Consider the following 16275-nt stretch of genomic DNA (forward strand, 5'->3'; position numbering starts at 1 on the left):
GTCCCTCCCTTCTGAACAAAGAATTGCTGTTTCGAAATTTATGTGCTAAGCTGATGAGCCAATGACATGATGCCACATTTATTAGAAAAAGCAAGAGTGATTGATTAGTGGAGAGAAAATTTTGGAAGAAAATTTCAGAGCAGTTTATTAACTTTCTTTTTCAATACACAGGGCGTCATGCCATTGGTTCATCAGCTTACCACATAAATTTTAAAACAGCAAATCTCTGTTCCCGCCTTTTACTCTCTCTCTCTCTCTCTCTCAATATACATCAGTTTTGTTTTTAATTTTTGTTGTTTGAGAGATCACATATATAATCATGCGTAGTTTAGTTCCGTTAATGCAATAAGGGTAAAATCATCTTTTAGTGTTGTTTTTAAGAGGATATAAAAGTGATGGTTCCTATATTATCTCTCTAGCAATTGAAATTGGCCCCCCTCTCCTTCCTCTTTCTCTGTAGATTTTCAAATGCTAATTTCTTTGACTCCATAAGTTGGTTTTCTAGGAATATCTTGCCAAGATCTTTCCAATTGTACACATTTACTATTTTTATCTGACAATAAATTGGGTAACACTGAGATAATAACATAAATTTATCCATCACTTTTTTCAAAACTTCCTACAACACTCTTCAAATTTTGCTTTTATGACTAACAATGCGATCAAAAGAGTAATATAATTGCTTTACCATTTCAGCAAACTCTCTGTCTAATTTCTGATCAAAAAGTAGCTCTCCATTTGTTATTTGATTACTTGAGCGTCAATTGCCCCTACTCATAAAGAAAAGGAACCTTCCTGACTGTTATTTGATATGTTGAAGCTGTCCTTACCCCACTCCCCCTTTGTAAAAGAAAGTTACTATATTCCTTAAAAAAAAGTTACTCGTATCTAGCTATGTTTTCAAAGGTGTTGGAGGCATATGTCCAGAGGTGAATCTCAAGGCAAGGGGTCCAGAAATTGCTCTGAGCCACTGAAAAATGTGTTTTCTCCTCAGGGGAGTGCACCTCAGAAGGAAGCATCAATGAGGCATGTGCCTCTTTGGAAGCGTGTGCCTTTTTAACACTTCAATAATTCTCCCCCATCTTCATTTCATTTCATCTTGGTAATTCTATAGGAATTTTCTGATTTATTCTTTTTTTAATTTTTTTAATTTTTATAGTTGATATTTTTCCTCAATTGCCCCCTCTTTTTGAAAGGTTTGCTATTTATTTAATTATTTGTAAAAATGCTTGCTTGTGAGGCTTATGCCTCAATTCTTTGGCTATTGAAGCGCTTTGCCTCATGCCTAAGCGCGTTTAAAACCTTTGGCCCCTACAGATTGAATAAAATTCATTTTTGAAAATAGAAAATTCATTTTTTTCATAATCAGTGGGAAGAGTTCCTGGTGACTGGAACTCAAATGATGTTGGCAACACAAAATTCAATTTTTTGAATCATGCCATCTGAAGGCCTTTCTCAGTTTACATTTTCCATTAAAAAAATGTTTCTGCTGCATATTTTATCAGGCCTTGAATGGGAAGCTATTGAAAACCAAAGATAGAAATACAAGGAGGGATATCAAGAAGGAACTCAAAACTCTTTCAAAGGAAGAGCGGAAGAGGCAGCAGTTAGCGGTCACAGATGTAATAAAGAATGCAGATGTCGTATTGACAACTTTGACAGGTGCATCCTCTCACAAGCTTGACAGCACTTCTTTTGATTTGGTGATAATCGATGAAGCTGCTCAGGCACTTGAGGTAGCATGTTGGATAGCTTTGCTAAAGGTAAGTTGACTTTCTGTGGTATATCATACACATACCTGCTCATACATATATTGGGTTGGGATATGCCAACACAAACCTAAACTGGGATAGACGACATGATTGTTATTTTGCAATAAAAGATTGACCTTTAAACATGGACCTTAGAATATTCTTCTTCATCTTTTTTTTTCCCCAACATGAACCTTGGATTACTCTACTTTTTGGGATTCCACAATCCACTTCCCAATTATTGATTGCAATATGTAGCCTAAAAAAATAGAAAATTTAAAACGAAAAAAGAAAAATCAAGATTAATGATGTGATAAAGAGTCCTGAATCCTAAGAGCAGTCCAAATGTATCTACTCAATGCATGGTCTTCCTGATGCTATGAAAATAGGGTCTTCAGCCTTCAAATCTTGAAATCTTAAAGGTGAAACTTGGATGTCCTCATCCATATCCTAGTAATGTGGATTTCTAGATTTATTTCAGTGACAAATCAATTTTTAGAGGTGTTCTTGGTTTCTTTCTTTCCTATGCAATAATAGTATCGATGATAATTTTACAAGGGTATTTTTTGGGGTTTGTGGACCAGCAATAGAAGGGGATTGCCAAGAGGCTTAAGGATTTTGGTGGATTTGTTAAACCGTCGTATAAGACATCCCCTTGAATGACAGATTTTTTACCTAGTCCAATAACCAAGAAGATCCTATCCTGTCTAGATTGATAGATTCTTGATTTCACCAAGCTGGGAGGATCACTTCAGCTTTGTATCGCATCCCAGTTAGATTACAAGCGGGATTGGTTACCAATTGACTAATTCCGTTCAGATTAGAGAACATGTGGATTCTTAACCAAAGTTCGAAGGAAATGGATGGTGGAATTCTTATTCATTTTCAAGAAGAATGGGGATTGATTTTATATGTACATCAGATTGGAGAACATGTGGATTATTAACCAAATTTTCAAGGTAATGTTCAAATCGTGGTGGAATTCTTATTCATTTTCAAGAACGGGGATTCATTTCAGATGTAAACTCAAGATTCAAAAAAAATAAAAATAAAATAAAATCTCAATGTTTGGAGTAAGACGACTTTTGGAAAGATGGAGGAGAAGAAAAAGGGGTTCCTGATGAATATGCTAGGTGGAATAGGAAGGAATAAAGGACCGGTTTGTCCATGGAGGAAAGGAGGATGAGATACAGTCTCAAAATTGAATTCCAAATATTGTTAGCCATGGAAAAAGAGATTAGCCGGATACAAAAGTCAAGGGTGAGATAGTGAATGTGACAACACTAAATTCTTCCACAGATTTTATCCAAGTTAGTGTGAATGAGGTAGTTTTGGAAGATGAGGAGAAGATAAGGGAAGCGTTGTGGGTTTTTAAAAGAATTTGTATTTGGAGCCCCATATGATTCGTCCAACACTGAACAACCTTGCTTTTGACTGCATATCAGAGGACCAAGGAGCATGGTTGCAGAGTCCTACTGAGGAGGATGACATGTATCAGACTATTGTTGGAGTGAGTGGGGACAAGGCAATAGGGCCTGGAGGTTTTTTGTTTCTATTTTTATTTTTTATGGAGTTTCTTAAAGAATGCTGGGATATCATAGGTGGTGACATTATGATAGTAAACAAGGAATTCTAGGATGGAGGCCTTCTTGATTACAACTTGAATGCCACTTTTATTGCATTAATTCCAAAGCAGGTCAGGGCTGAAGATTTCTCTGATCTCTGGTCAAATAGTCTTGTTGGAGTTACATATAAAATCATTTAAATTTTTTTGGACTTTTACTAAGGGACGACAAATTTTGAATGGAGTGCTAATTGTCTATGAATGTATTGGTTGAAGGATATCAGAGGAGGTGGGGGGTCCCAAGGATTGTGTGACTTAGATCTGGAAAAAGCTTACGACCATATCAATTTGTTTTTTTTTTTTTTTTTTGTGGAGATACAGGATGATGATAATGAAGTTTGGGCAAAAGTGGCTAGGATGAATTATGAAACATGTGACACATCTCTCTAATTGAGAATCCAATTGGATTTTTCAGAATATCAAGAGGCCCTTGATAGGGTGACGCACTCTCACCATTCCTTTTAAACATAGTCGTTCTATTGTTTGGGATACTTACGGTGAAGGAGTATTGAATGGGGACTTAACATGTTTCAGGATATGGGTGGAGGGTCCAATGACATTTCTCTTCTAGTTTTTGAATGATACACTGGCTTCCTTGATGTGTTCATAGACACATCAGATAGTTTATAGGTCTGTTATGTTGCTTTGAACTAGTTTCAAATCTTCCTAATTCTGATATCTTGGCAAGGATATTGGATTTCAATTGGATTCTTTATCTACTTCCTATTTGGGTCCTTCCTTTGGGGGCACCATATATGAGTAAAAGTATATTCGGGATCTCGTCTTTGAAAGTATGACTCAACAACTACGCTCTTGGAAAGGAAGGTACCTTTCCAAAGGGGGAAAACTGACCTTGATAAGTACCCTTGCTAGTATTCTGATCTACTTTCAGTCTAAATTAGCAATTCTTAGGTGTGTGGAGATGAGATTGAATAAGTTGATCCGAGACTTTCTTTGGTACAATAAGTCTAGTAAGGCGTAAGTTCTACTTGGTTAAGGAGAAAGCCATATGTAAACCCAAAGAACAAGGGTGTTTGGATGTTCGTAAGTTAAAAGAAATGAATAGTTTTTTTTGTTGGGTAAATGGTTATGAATGTTTGGAATAAAACGCCTGTGTTTGAGAAGATTAATCAAGGGAAAATTTTGGGTGAGAAATTGGATAAGTGGGGTAGCAAGATGATCATTTGGACATGGAGTATAGAAAGACATTATTGCAATCTTTCCCAAATTTTAAATGAGGATATCTTTCAGGGTTGGAAAGGGGAATAAAATTTGCTTTTGGGATGATTGATGAATGCGGAATGTCACCTCTCTAGGAGTACTGGAGTAGTTTCCCAGGTTGTATTTCATTTTAGAAACAGTGACATATTGAAAGATTTATGAGGCAAATCGAGGATGAACTATCATGAGATGTTGACTTTATACGAAATTTTAATGACTGAAACACCTTTGGTTGCTCACTTCATTGATCAAATGTACAGTATACCCATATCTCCAAGGAATGATGACTGTAATTTTTGCTAACACTAGTGACAAAGCCTTCTCGGTGAAATCTTTCTATAAATCCATATTTGCAGGGTTCTGATCAATCAAAGTCTCTAGTATTTGCTATTTGGAATAAAAAAATCCCATCCAAGGTTGCTTTTTTTCATTTGATCCACAGTCTTGACAAAATTCTAACTATTACGGTTTGTTGTATGATATTAATCAACTTTTATTCCATTTGTAAATCCTTCAGGGAGTTATTTAATTATGTACAAAATTCATTGTAATGTTGCATGCATTATGTGATCTCATTTCCCATTCGTTATTTCATTTTTATGGTTTACTCCTGTTAGAGACTGGATAAAATCATATTATGATGCATGAGATACATTGTATCATTATCAATGTATCTCATCATAAAAGGAAGGTAGTGATGGAGGGTAATATATGTAGTAATATCAATTAGGATATTCTACATTAGGAAGTATTAATAAATTAGAATATTTATGTTAGGTTAGTTTTTATATCTTGGTTGATGTAATCTTTATAAATACCCTATTGGGATTTATGTAATAATCATCCAATAAGTCTCAATATATTTAGATTTCTACAACTCCCTTCTTCAGTTCATTTGTTGTTTGAGAGTTGGCAATCTCGGGCTTCTTGAGGGAAAGAAAGGTTCCAATTACTCCCTCTTGCTGTCTATTGAGGAATTTGGAAGGAGATGAATAATCAAGTTTTTTAAGGGAATTGGCAATCGGTTCAAGAACTTATCATTAGCATTTTGGGTATTGTATGTGTTTTGAGGAATCTGGGGAAGTATTCTTCAAAGAACTATAATGAGATGGGAATCATTACATAAGCTAGAAGCTAAACTGGTGTAACTTTGTGTCGTGATGGTTAGCTTGACAATCGCTTCATTTCATTTATAAATACATCTGAACTTTCAAAAAATGAAAATGAAGCAAAAAATAATTTTTTTAGTGATTGGAATGGCCTTCGATTTTATTGCTTAATAGTTATAGCATGCACTTAGTTATATTATAGCCAGAGATCACCCGTGCCAACGGCACGAGCATCCTTTTTAAGGTTAAGCGAGGTAAAAACGAAAAAGTAATAAAGTTGGAGGGGTATTATTAAAATTTTGTGAGGTTGAGGGGGTAATAGGGGAAAAATAATAAAACTGGAGAGGTATTATTAAGAAAGGGGATATGAGGAAAGACAATTAATCGGGTTAAAAGGGTAAAAGAGGAAAGTTAGGTTAGGGGGGTATTATTAAAAAGGGGGTAAAAAAGGAAAGATTGTCAAATTGGTGGGATATTATTGAAAAAAGGGAAGGGGGAGGATAGGAAAGAAATAAAGTTGAAAGGGTGAAATGAAAAGTCAATAAAGTGAGTAGGGTGGGTCCCACAAAACTGTAGCAAAGTGGGCCTTACAGTTATGTTTTATTGCATAGATATTTTACTACTTATATTATGCTATATATATATATATATATATATATAACCCAACCTAAATTTTTGAATGAGGCTTCAGTGATGATGATTATGATGAGATGATTATTTTGGGGTTGAGAAGGCTCAATCCAAAATTTATCCATGGGGGTTAAAAATTATCTCAATTTTCACCTGAAAAAACAAGGCGGGTTAGTTGTCAAGAATTGCTATCAATATTTACAATTAGTTATTTAGTTTTCATAGAGTGCTGCTACCATTCTCATATTTTCTTATATTTAATGACTTTATGAGTAAAAGAAAACCAAGTTAAATTTTTTTTGATAGATTAAAGATTTATTTACAATAAATAAACAAAGGAAACAAAAGGAGGAGGTCAGGAGGCCTACTGATGTAGGACAATGAGAGGAGATAACAAAAATGTGAGGGTTTAGGGAATTTGGTTTAGGATTTTAGGTAAGGATTAAGGGTTTGAAATTGGGTTAGAATAGGATAAACCCAAAAGGTAAAATAAAAATTTTATTTCAATTATTGTAGGATAGCTAAAATGGTTAAATGTTTGTAAGGTAAGGAAAGGATTAAGAGTTAAAGATTTGGAAAATAGATTGATAAAATAAGGGTTAAAGAAAATGGGAAAAAGATTAAGGGTTGATGTTTGTAAGTTTCAAGAATCAATAATCAAGAAAATCAAGAACAAGGAAGTAAAAGAAAATCAAGAAAAACAAAACAATAGAAAAGAAAAATAAAGATTAGAAGAAAAGAATGTTATATTGGATGCACTCCAAAATGGTCACACACCACGCCCATTGTTGGGAAGGTTAAGCTCAAGCTTTCTTTATTCATCATATTCATTGAAAAAAATTACAACAAGAAACAAGTATTTATAATGTTCTCTAAACCTTAAATCTAATCTCAATTATCAAATTAAATTAATGAGATCCAATGGTTGTAAATAAAACTTAAAACAACTTAAATAAAACAAACGCAGAAATAACTTTATTTCCCATGAATTTTTAGCCTATGAAAACTCATTATAAAGTTATCAAATTGAACTTAAAGCCCTAAAATAGAAAACTAAATCTACTCTTCAATAGTTGATGTCCCCATCACATACCTACAAGCAAAGCAAATAAAAACAAAAACAAAAAGGCAGATGACAAACAAAACCCAACACACTACACGCCGATTCCCATCTAAAAGGAAATTCTTTAAGAAAGACTCCTGTAAACTCTTTGAATGCCTCAAACAAAAAAAAAAAAAAAAAAAAATAGTAATCTGAGTACTAAATTTATGACCTTCTGAATCAAGTGCTATAAGTGCTACATGTTTGGGATCGGCTTTGAGCCCTTATTTGTTTTCTCTAACTATAAATGAAGCAAGTGCTCCTATTGAATAGTAGAGCAAATTCTTCATATTTTTTTTTGTGGCATGAATTGGATTTTCCCCAATCTATATTGTCCTTATTTCTCGCTAGTGGAAGGATTAGGTGTTGACTGAAGATTATTACAATTTTCTATTACCGGGGTATTTCGAAGGAGTAGAACATAAGGATTTTCAAGTAAAGAAAAGTGTTCTGTAGGAGATCATCATTAATGTAAATCTTTTGTCCAAAATATATCAAGCATTTCTGGGTTCAATTTTTTAGGCTTTTGTGTTTGGCTGGGAGGCCATACTTCACTGAGATAATTTGGGCATTATAAGCTGTTAAGTGGTAGTTTTCTTGTGTTTGGTGCGATGTATTTGGTTGATTTCCTCAACTAACTCTCCTTTTATTTTTTTTGCTTTGATTTTTGAGAAATGTCATATATTTAAAAAAAATCCTAGTGTTAGTTGGTGAGACTAGTGAGGGAGTTGATAACAAAACTAGAAATCTGGTGAGCTGATCTGCAGACCAAGGGCTTTATCGTAAGTAGGATGAAGAAAGAATACATGGAGTGAAACTTAGAAATGAAGCCCATAGAATTAAAACCCCGAAGTGATGTTTCCTTTATCTTGGTTCTATTATCCATAAGGGTGGAGAGTATTGGAAATATTAGGATAGATTATTAGTTCTTGTTTAGTTTATATGTATTTATTTCTATTATTCTTTCTGTGTAAGGGCATTTATGTCCATTCCCCTATTATGGGCTATAAATACTTTCCAAGCTCTCATTATGAGATTTGAGATTTCTATTTTAAAATTCTTCTTGGTATCAGAGCTTAAAGTTCCTTCTTTGAATCTTGTCTTCTTAATCGCATATTGCGATAGAGACTTTAATAATCCTTCACACGCTGCAATAGAGTTTTGCGCTGTGATTAAAATATATATATATTTTTTTTATACCCTACGTTAGGGTTTTTCCTTGGAAATTAGCCCTAAAAGTATCTTGTGATCAGTCAACAAGCCAACTATAGATCTGATTCTGACTAGCGATCTAACTTTTGCCAACCTCCTCGTTGGACTCAGGTATATCCCCTTCTACTTTTCCACCTATTCCCTCTATTTCTGACTCTCACTTACCTATTGCACTTCGCAAAGGTAAGCGAGGGTGTGTTACTAATCACCCTATCGCCCAGTTTGTTTCTTATCAGGGTCTTTCTCCTTCCTATCGAGCCTACCTTGCCACCACAGATTCTATTCGGATTCCTCGGTCTGTATCTGAGGCTCTACGTGATCCTATGTGGACTAGAGCCATGACTGTTGAAATGGATGCCTTGCAGAAGAATCACACATGGGATCTTGTTTCTCTTCCTTCTGGGGAGCGAACTGTTGGTTGTAAATGGGTTTTCACAGTCAAGTATCTTGCAGATGGTACGGTTGATCGCTATAAGGCTCGACTCGTCGCTAAGGGGTTTACGCAGACTCCGGGAAAGGACTTTGGAGCCACTTTTGCCCCGGTAGCCAAATTATCTACTGTCCGTTTACTTATCTCTTTAGCGGCCTGTCATTCTTGGTCTCTTCACCAGCTTGATGTGAAGAATGCCTTTCTCAATGGTGATCTGACGGAGGTCATTTATATGGACCCCCCTCCTGGATTTCGTCTTCAGGGGGAGTATTCTGGGAAAGTATGTCGCCTTCTTAAATCTCTGTATGGTTTAAAGCAATCTCCGCGAGCCTGGTTCCAGCGTTTCTCTGACGTCATTTTATCTATGGGATTTTCCAGATGCCACTCTGACCATACTTGCTTTATTCGACGAGGAGTAGATGGCCGCAATACCATTGTCTTAGTTTATGTGGATGATATTATAGTAACTGGAGATGATGTACAATGGATTGACAGGGTTAAGAGGCAGTTGGGTAGTGCTTTTGAGGTTAAGGACTTAGGTCCTCTCAAGTATTTTTTGGGGTTAGAGATAGCCCGCTCACGTCGTGGTATTTCGTTATCTCAACGAAAGTACACATTGGATCTTCTTCAGGACACTGGTATGCTTGGTTGTCGTCCTGCCTCGTCCCCAATGGATCAGAATCACCGCCTTCACGCTGAATCTGGGGAACTTTTATCTGATCCTTCATCTTACCAGAGACTCGTAGGCCGTTTGATTTATTTGACTAACACTAGACCGGATTTGACATTTGCAGTTAGTGTAATTAGTCAGTTTATGCATGCTCCGCGCACCTCTCATCTTGATGCCGTGTATCGTATTCTTCGCTACTTGAAGTCTCGTCCTGGCCTAGGCTTATTTTATTCGTCTACTACTCAGCCACATCTGTCATGTTTCACTGATGCTGATTATGCGGGTTCTCTTACAGATAGGAGATCTACATCTGGTTTCTGTACTTTCTATTGTGGTAATCTTATCTCGTGGAAGAGTAAGAAACAAAGTGTGGTTTCTCGTTCTTCTGCTGAAGCTGAGTATCGTGCTATGGCCCTTGGTACATGTGAGCTACTTTGGCTTAGATCCTTGCTAACAGAGTTGGGATTTCCTACTGTTGGTTCCTCCTCTTTGTTCTGTGACAACAAGTCTGCCATAATGCTTGCATCTGACTCAGTCCTTCACGAAAGGACTAAGCACATCGAGGTTGATGTTCACTTTCTCAGGGAGAAAGTTAGATCTGGTGCACTTAAGATAATCTTTGTCTCTTCTTCAGATCAATTAGCAGATATGCTTACAAAGTCTGTTGGACCTTCTGTCATAAACTCTCATCTCGTCAAGCTGGGCCTAGTTGATATATTTGCCCCAGCTTGAGGGGGAGTATTGGAAATATTAGGATAGATTATTAGTTCTTGTTTAGTTTATATGTATTTATTTCTATTATTCTTTCTGTGTAAGGGCATTTATGTCCATTCCCCTATTATGGGCTATAAATACTTTCCAAGCTCTCATTATGAGATTTGAGATTTCTATTTTAAAATTCTTCTGAGAGATTAAGGACGACGTTGTCCATAAAATTAGAGATAAATGATTAAAAGGGAGGTTTGCTTTGTGATTGGCACAGCCCAATCAAACTAAAAGGAGAATTTTGTAAGCCGACGATATGACTTGCTATGTTTTATGGAGCTGAATGTGGGGCAAACAAAGTCGACCATACAACTTGTTCTAGTTTGTCATGTGCATGGAAGACCAGAATAAATGGACTTGCCCTTCAATGGGAAAATTGAAGGTTTTTAATTACCGGGATGAAGACCAAAACGAATGTGGATAGTCGTAGAGAGTGGTATGAAAACACTAGAATTGACAAAAGGTACGGACTTTAGATAAAATTGAATGGAGGAATAGGACTTGTTCAGCCGACCCCAGTTTTTTGGGATAGGTCTTTGATGATGATGATGACGGTGACTAGTAAAATCAATAGAGAGCTGTTATTGGCACCCCAACTTTTACTTCTTACACCCTAATTTCTTAAATTATTTATCACACCCTAATTAAAGATTAAAACATACCATTCAAACACTACAAAAGCTTGAATCAAGTTATTACCTCAGCATTACAAAGCATTATAACACATTGAAACAACTTCAATAGTTTACAATTAGGATTAGGTTCATATAAAATCCTGAACCTCACAAATAGATCTCTAGACAAAAAAAAAGGAAAAGATGTGATGATCTCATTAATAAAAAGTTCGCTGGTAGGTATTCTCATTTAAAGTGATGATCTCATTAATAAAAAGTGACAATCTCGCTAACAATTACCAACGATCTCGCCGTTAAAAAATAAGGATATCTGTCTTTAAATTTATAGGCGAGATCGTCACTTTAAAATCAAGGATATTTTGTTCTTTAAATGTACCAGCAAGTTTGTCAATTTTTTATCTGCGAGGTCATCACTTTAAATTAGAATACCTATCAACGAGGTCACTTGAAAACATGTTTTGGAAATTAAAATGAATAGTGTATCGGAATTTTTGCAAAAGTTGAGCATGTTTTGGGAAAAATCTCTATTATTTTTTTTAATTGGCGTGTAATAAATAAAAGTTGGGGTGCCAAGAGCAGCTCTCAAGAAATACACGATAATTAGAGTGGAGCGTTTCTCTTTGACAAGAAAGGTTTGCCATTAATAGGGAGGTTCTTTTACTTTGGATGTATATATCAGAAGGATATGATCGCACGGTAATGATTACTAACTCATCAAGCTATATATTTGTGCACAATTTCAGGGTTCAAGATGTATACTTGCAGGAGACCATCTTCAACTTCCTCCAACTATACAGAGTGTTGAAGCGGAGAAGAAAGGTTTGGGAAGAACTCTCTTTGAACGTCTTGCAGGCTTATTCGGGGATGATTCCATGGCTATGCTCACTGTTCAGTACCGCATGCATGAGCTTATCATGAACTGGTCATCTAAAGAGCTGTATCATGGCAAGGTGTGCTCACAGCATTCACAAATGTTTGCTCATGAAGCAATGCTGTGTCTTAGAATTATGATTGATGAATTTTCCATTTAAAATATGTAGAATAAGAGTTTGAGAAGAAAAGATAAGAACGGAGAAAACATGCGAGGAGTCAAAGTGACTCCAACCCTAACCATCGGCCCACTCTAGCATAAAATGAAATTACATATATACCCCTACTGCTAAAAACTTATTACTCCTAACAGAAGACTATAGAGGTGACACTGCCTTGTTTTTATGTGCTTGATATGGTCCAGTTCTTTGTTCCTTACAGATCAAAGCTCATCCAAGTGTTGCTTCACATATGCTGTATGATCTCGACGGTGTAGTGAGGTCAACTTCAACGGAACCTACCCTTCTTCTTGTTGATACAGCTGGGTATGTAGGTTTTTTTTTTTTGGCTTGTGTGAAGTAGTCTAGATTCTTCGTTGCAACAACTTAATCAAATGTGTCGGAATATATGAGAGAGGGACTCCCTCTTCTTACTCCCATTTGTGTGGTCCATGTGGATAACATTTTAGACAATGCAACCATAGAGTGAATTGTCCATGCATTGAAGACCATCCTAACAAAATTTCAATCCATTTTAACAAACTTCACTAAAGAGAGCTGCTATTAGCACCCCAACTTTTACTTATCAGACCCCAGTTATAGATTAAAACACTCTTCAAACATTACAAAGGTTTGGCTCAAATTATAATATTTACATTACAAAACATTATAACACTCATTCAAACAATTTCAGTACTTGTTTACAATTATGATTACGCTCATGTAAAATCCTTTACCTAAAAATAGAAAGCTAGCAAAACAAAAATAAAAATGAGAGAGCTTCTATTGGCACCCCAACTTTTACTTATTTTCAACCATTCACTTATTTTCTTTATATTTAATTGGGATGTAATAAGCAAAAGTTGAGGTGCGAATAGTCGCTCTCTTCACTAAAATTTCAATTTTTTTTTGAAGAACCTAGACTATTCATTTAACAGTTAATTTAAGACAACTTTTAAATATAGTTAGTAATATAGTAATCTAATGATTTTTAGTGACGATAATCTTCATGATGGGGATGAATTATTGTATTGTTGGTTCATCTAATATGTTAACAAATGGGCCACACAAGTGGGAGTACGAACAAAGAATATGGGCTTGGTGGGGGAGGGGCATGGGTTGTGTGTGTTGCAATACTTATGTAGTTGGACTTATAATTTGATCATTTCGATTCGTTTCAGGTGTGATATGGAGGAAAAAAAGGACGAAGAAGACAGCACAATGAATGAGGGTGAGGCCGAGGTCGCTATAGCCCATGCAAGGAGACTTATTCAGAGTGGGGTCCGGTCATCTGATATCGGAATTATTACTCCATATGCTGCACAGGTTTAAGTTATGCCCTTACTTAGTTTATATTTAGTATGTAGTATTATGTGCTGTAATATTACGCTATGTTTGGATTGAGAGAAATGGAGAGAAGAGAAGAGAAAATAAATGAATTTCTCTCCATTTCTCTTGTTTGGATTGTTAAGTGGGGAGAGAAGAGAAAAGAATTGGAGAGAAAAAAACGGTGAGTTTTCTTTCTCTCCAAAAGTGGAGGAGGAGACCTTTTAAAATAGTTTATAATTCCAACTCTGCCCCTAGATCACTTTTAAGATATTTTAAAATTCCAAAGTTGTCCCAGTTCTCTCCTTCAATCCAAACATGATGGAGAGAAATTGAGTTTCTCTTCTCTTCTCTTTTTTAATGAGTTTCTCTTCTCTCCACTTCTCTCAATCCAAACATGGTTAAAGACAGAATATGTAGAGAGCTTCCACAGTTAAATAAATTTAGAGAAGAAAGGCCGTGATTGCAAAAGATAATGGAGCCATTCAATTGAGTAAAATTTGGAATGAAAGTGATCAACAAATTTCTTACCTTGTTTTCACTATCAAGTTTTAAAATCTTGTTTCTGTCAAGAAATAAAACCAAAATTTTTTGAGACAGGTTCAATGTTTCATTCCAGTCTCGACCAAAACAAGAATGCCTCATACATAACATTTTCAAGTGGTTTGTTTACTATAGAACCCCCCCTCCCTCTTCCCTCCACCACCACCAAACAAAAAATAAACCATCATCACTTTTTTTTCCTTGGAATTTATCTTATTTTCAACCATTAAATTCTCAACTGAAAGTAACGAGAATGGTGCAAATTAGTTGTGTAGGTTGTCTTGCTGAAAATGATTAGAAGCAAAGAAGATAAGCTAAAAGAGCTAGAGATATCTACAGTCGATGGCTTTCAAGGTCGGGAAAAAGAAGCTATTATCATTTCCATGGTCCGATCGAACTCAAAGAAAGAGGTACACCTCATTATATTAAATCGTTTACGTATAGATGCTTAGGCCCTGCTTGGTACACTACAAATCATTTGCAGTGCAAATGTTTTGAGATGAAAGATTTACTATTGTTTAGTAGCCAATGGAAAATCTCTCATGAAATCATATTTTATGTTTGGTTGATTACTAAATATTTGTAATGCAAATTTTTTTGCACCGATTTATTGTTAACATAAAACATGAAAGTAACTTTAACTTATTCTATCTCATCGAATAAATTATTTAAATTACAAAAGTATCCTCAGTACTTGTTACATTAACATACATATGAATTTACAAAAATGTTTCTATACCTACATATTGCAATTACAAAGTATCTATCATTAAAAAAACTATTCAAACTACAAAAATACTTCGGTACTTGTTACAATAACATGCATATGAATTTATAAAAATACCCTTAGATGAGGGATATTTTTGTAGAAACGTTGATGGAGGGTACTTCTATAATTTTCATATGCAAGTAAATGTATCTGTGATGAAATGTATTTTTCTGAATTCATATGTATGTTATTGTAGCAAGTACCAAAGATTATTTTTGTAATTTAAAAATTTCTTTGATGAGGGGTGTTTTTGTATTTTCAATATGTAATTGACTGTGTCTTTGATGAAGGGTATTTTCATAAATTTTTGTGTATATTGCAGTAACAAGTACTGAGATTATTTTTGTAATTTGATTATTTTTAATAAAGGATATTTTAGTAATTTCAATATGCATAGTTTGGTGTCGAATCTTGCAAATCATTTACTGAAATTTCTTAAGAATTTAGGTGATGCATGCAAATTTTTCACAATGCAAATAATTGGCATTGTGTAACCAAGCACAGCAAATAATTTGCAGCATACGAAGCAGGGCCTAATCTCAATTGGTTCAGAATATTGGAAAAAGGACCTTGTTTCCTTGTGTATTTTTACTTGATTTTTTAGGTGGGGTTTCTAACCGATCGGAGGCGAATGAATGTGGCTGTGACACGTTCGAGGAGACAATGCTGTCTAATCTGCGATACAGAAACCGTAAGTAATGATGGGTTCTTGAAGCGGTTGATTGAGTGTTTTGAGGAGCACGGTGAGTATTTGAGTGCGTCAGAATACGGGAATGAGTAAGCCATTATGAAAACTATGTCCTGCGGAGAATTTTAATGCAGTAGAGTGCATGGGATTGAGTCGGCCATGATCAAAATACTTCTAATTTGGTGAAGAAAGCTATATCTCGGATGGGACCGTCAACGTATGCCCGTCTTACTCGTATTCATATTGAAGTTTGTTAGTTAGAGAAAATTTACATTCCATATACTTATCTGAGTTATCAATGCTTCATTTTGAATCAAATGTGAAATAAAAGCCTATTAAGTAAATAGAGTAGTCAAATAACTAAGTTGGCTTTGCTGCTCCTCAATTTTAGAGTTCTTGATACTCATTTAATCTGATAGCTAGGTTAATTTTCTGAATACAATCTGAATCAACCAGTTGGTGGTGGGTACATTATCACAAAATTCTGCTAATTTTTCTGAAATTTCGGAGTACGGCCTCACACCATAAATGATTGCATGGAAAGAGAGGACACAGCCTATACACCATATATGATTCAATGGAAAGAGAGCATGCAACCTCATTCCCCCTTTTTTTTTTTTTTTTTAAACTTCAAAGCCTTTGATTTGAAAAAAAAAAAAAAAAAATTCTTTTATGAACGAAAAAAGAAAAAACCTAATCTAGCTCATAAACGCTAAGGGTTGAGGTGTTATTTGAGTCAATGTGGCCGTCCATGTTGGCCTGAACTTATTGA

At 35.3% G+C, this 16275-nt stretch overlaps 1 protein-coding gene across 3 annotated transcripts in view; it reads left to right on the top strand.

Annotated features, from left to right (window-relative positions):
• Nucleotides 1-15888, top strand: part of LOC147400499 (DNA-binding protein) — a 30362-nt gene extending 14474 nt beyond the window's left edge. For 2 of the 3 annotated variants that reach the window (XM_086446200.1, XM_086446199.1), the window contains 6 exons: nt 1506-1763; nt 11893-12099; nt 12401-12504; nt 13359-13503; nt 14322-14456; nt 15420-15888. In XM_086446200.1, coding sequence (XP_086302326.1) covers nt 1506-1763; nt 11893-12099; nt 12401-12504; nt 13359-13503; nt 14322-14456; nt 15420-15596 — 1026 coding nt within the window. In that variant the 3' untranslated portion in view covers nt 15597-15888. Of the gene's footprint in view, nt 1-1505; nt 1764-11892; nt 12100-12400; nt 12505-13358; nt 13504-14313; nt 14457-15419 lie in introns of all 3 variants that reach the window. The other variant, XR_015179369.1, reaches the window with a different exon arrangement.
• The last annotated feature ends 387 nt before the right edge of the window (nt 15889-16275 follow it).

Source organism: Akebia trifoliata, chromosome 6 (genome assembly GCF_017979445.1).
Source record: "Akebia trifoliata isolate Shusen 1 chromosome 6, ASM1797944v1, whole genome shotgun sequence".
In the NCBI taxonomy this organism is placed as follows: domain Eukaryota; kingdom Viridiplantae; phylum Streptophyta; class Magnoliopsida; order Ranunculales; family Lardizabalaceae; genus Akebia; species Akebia trifoliata.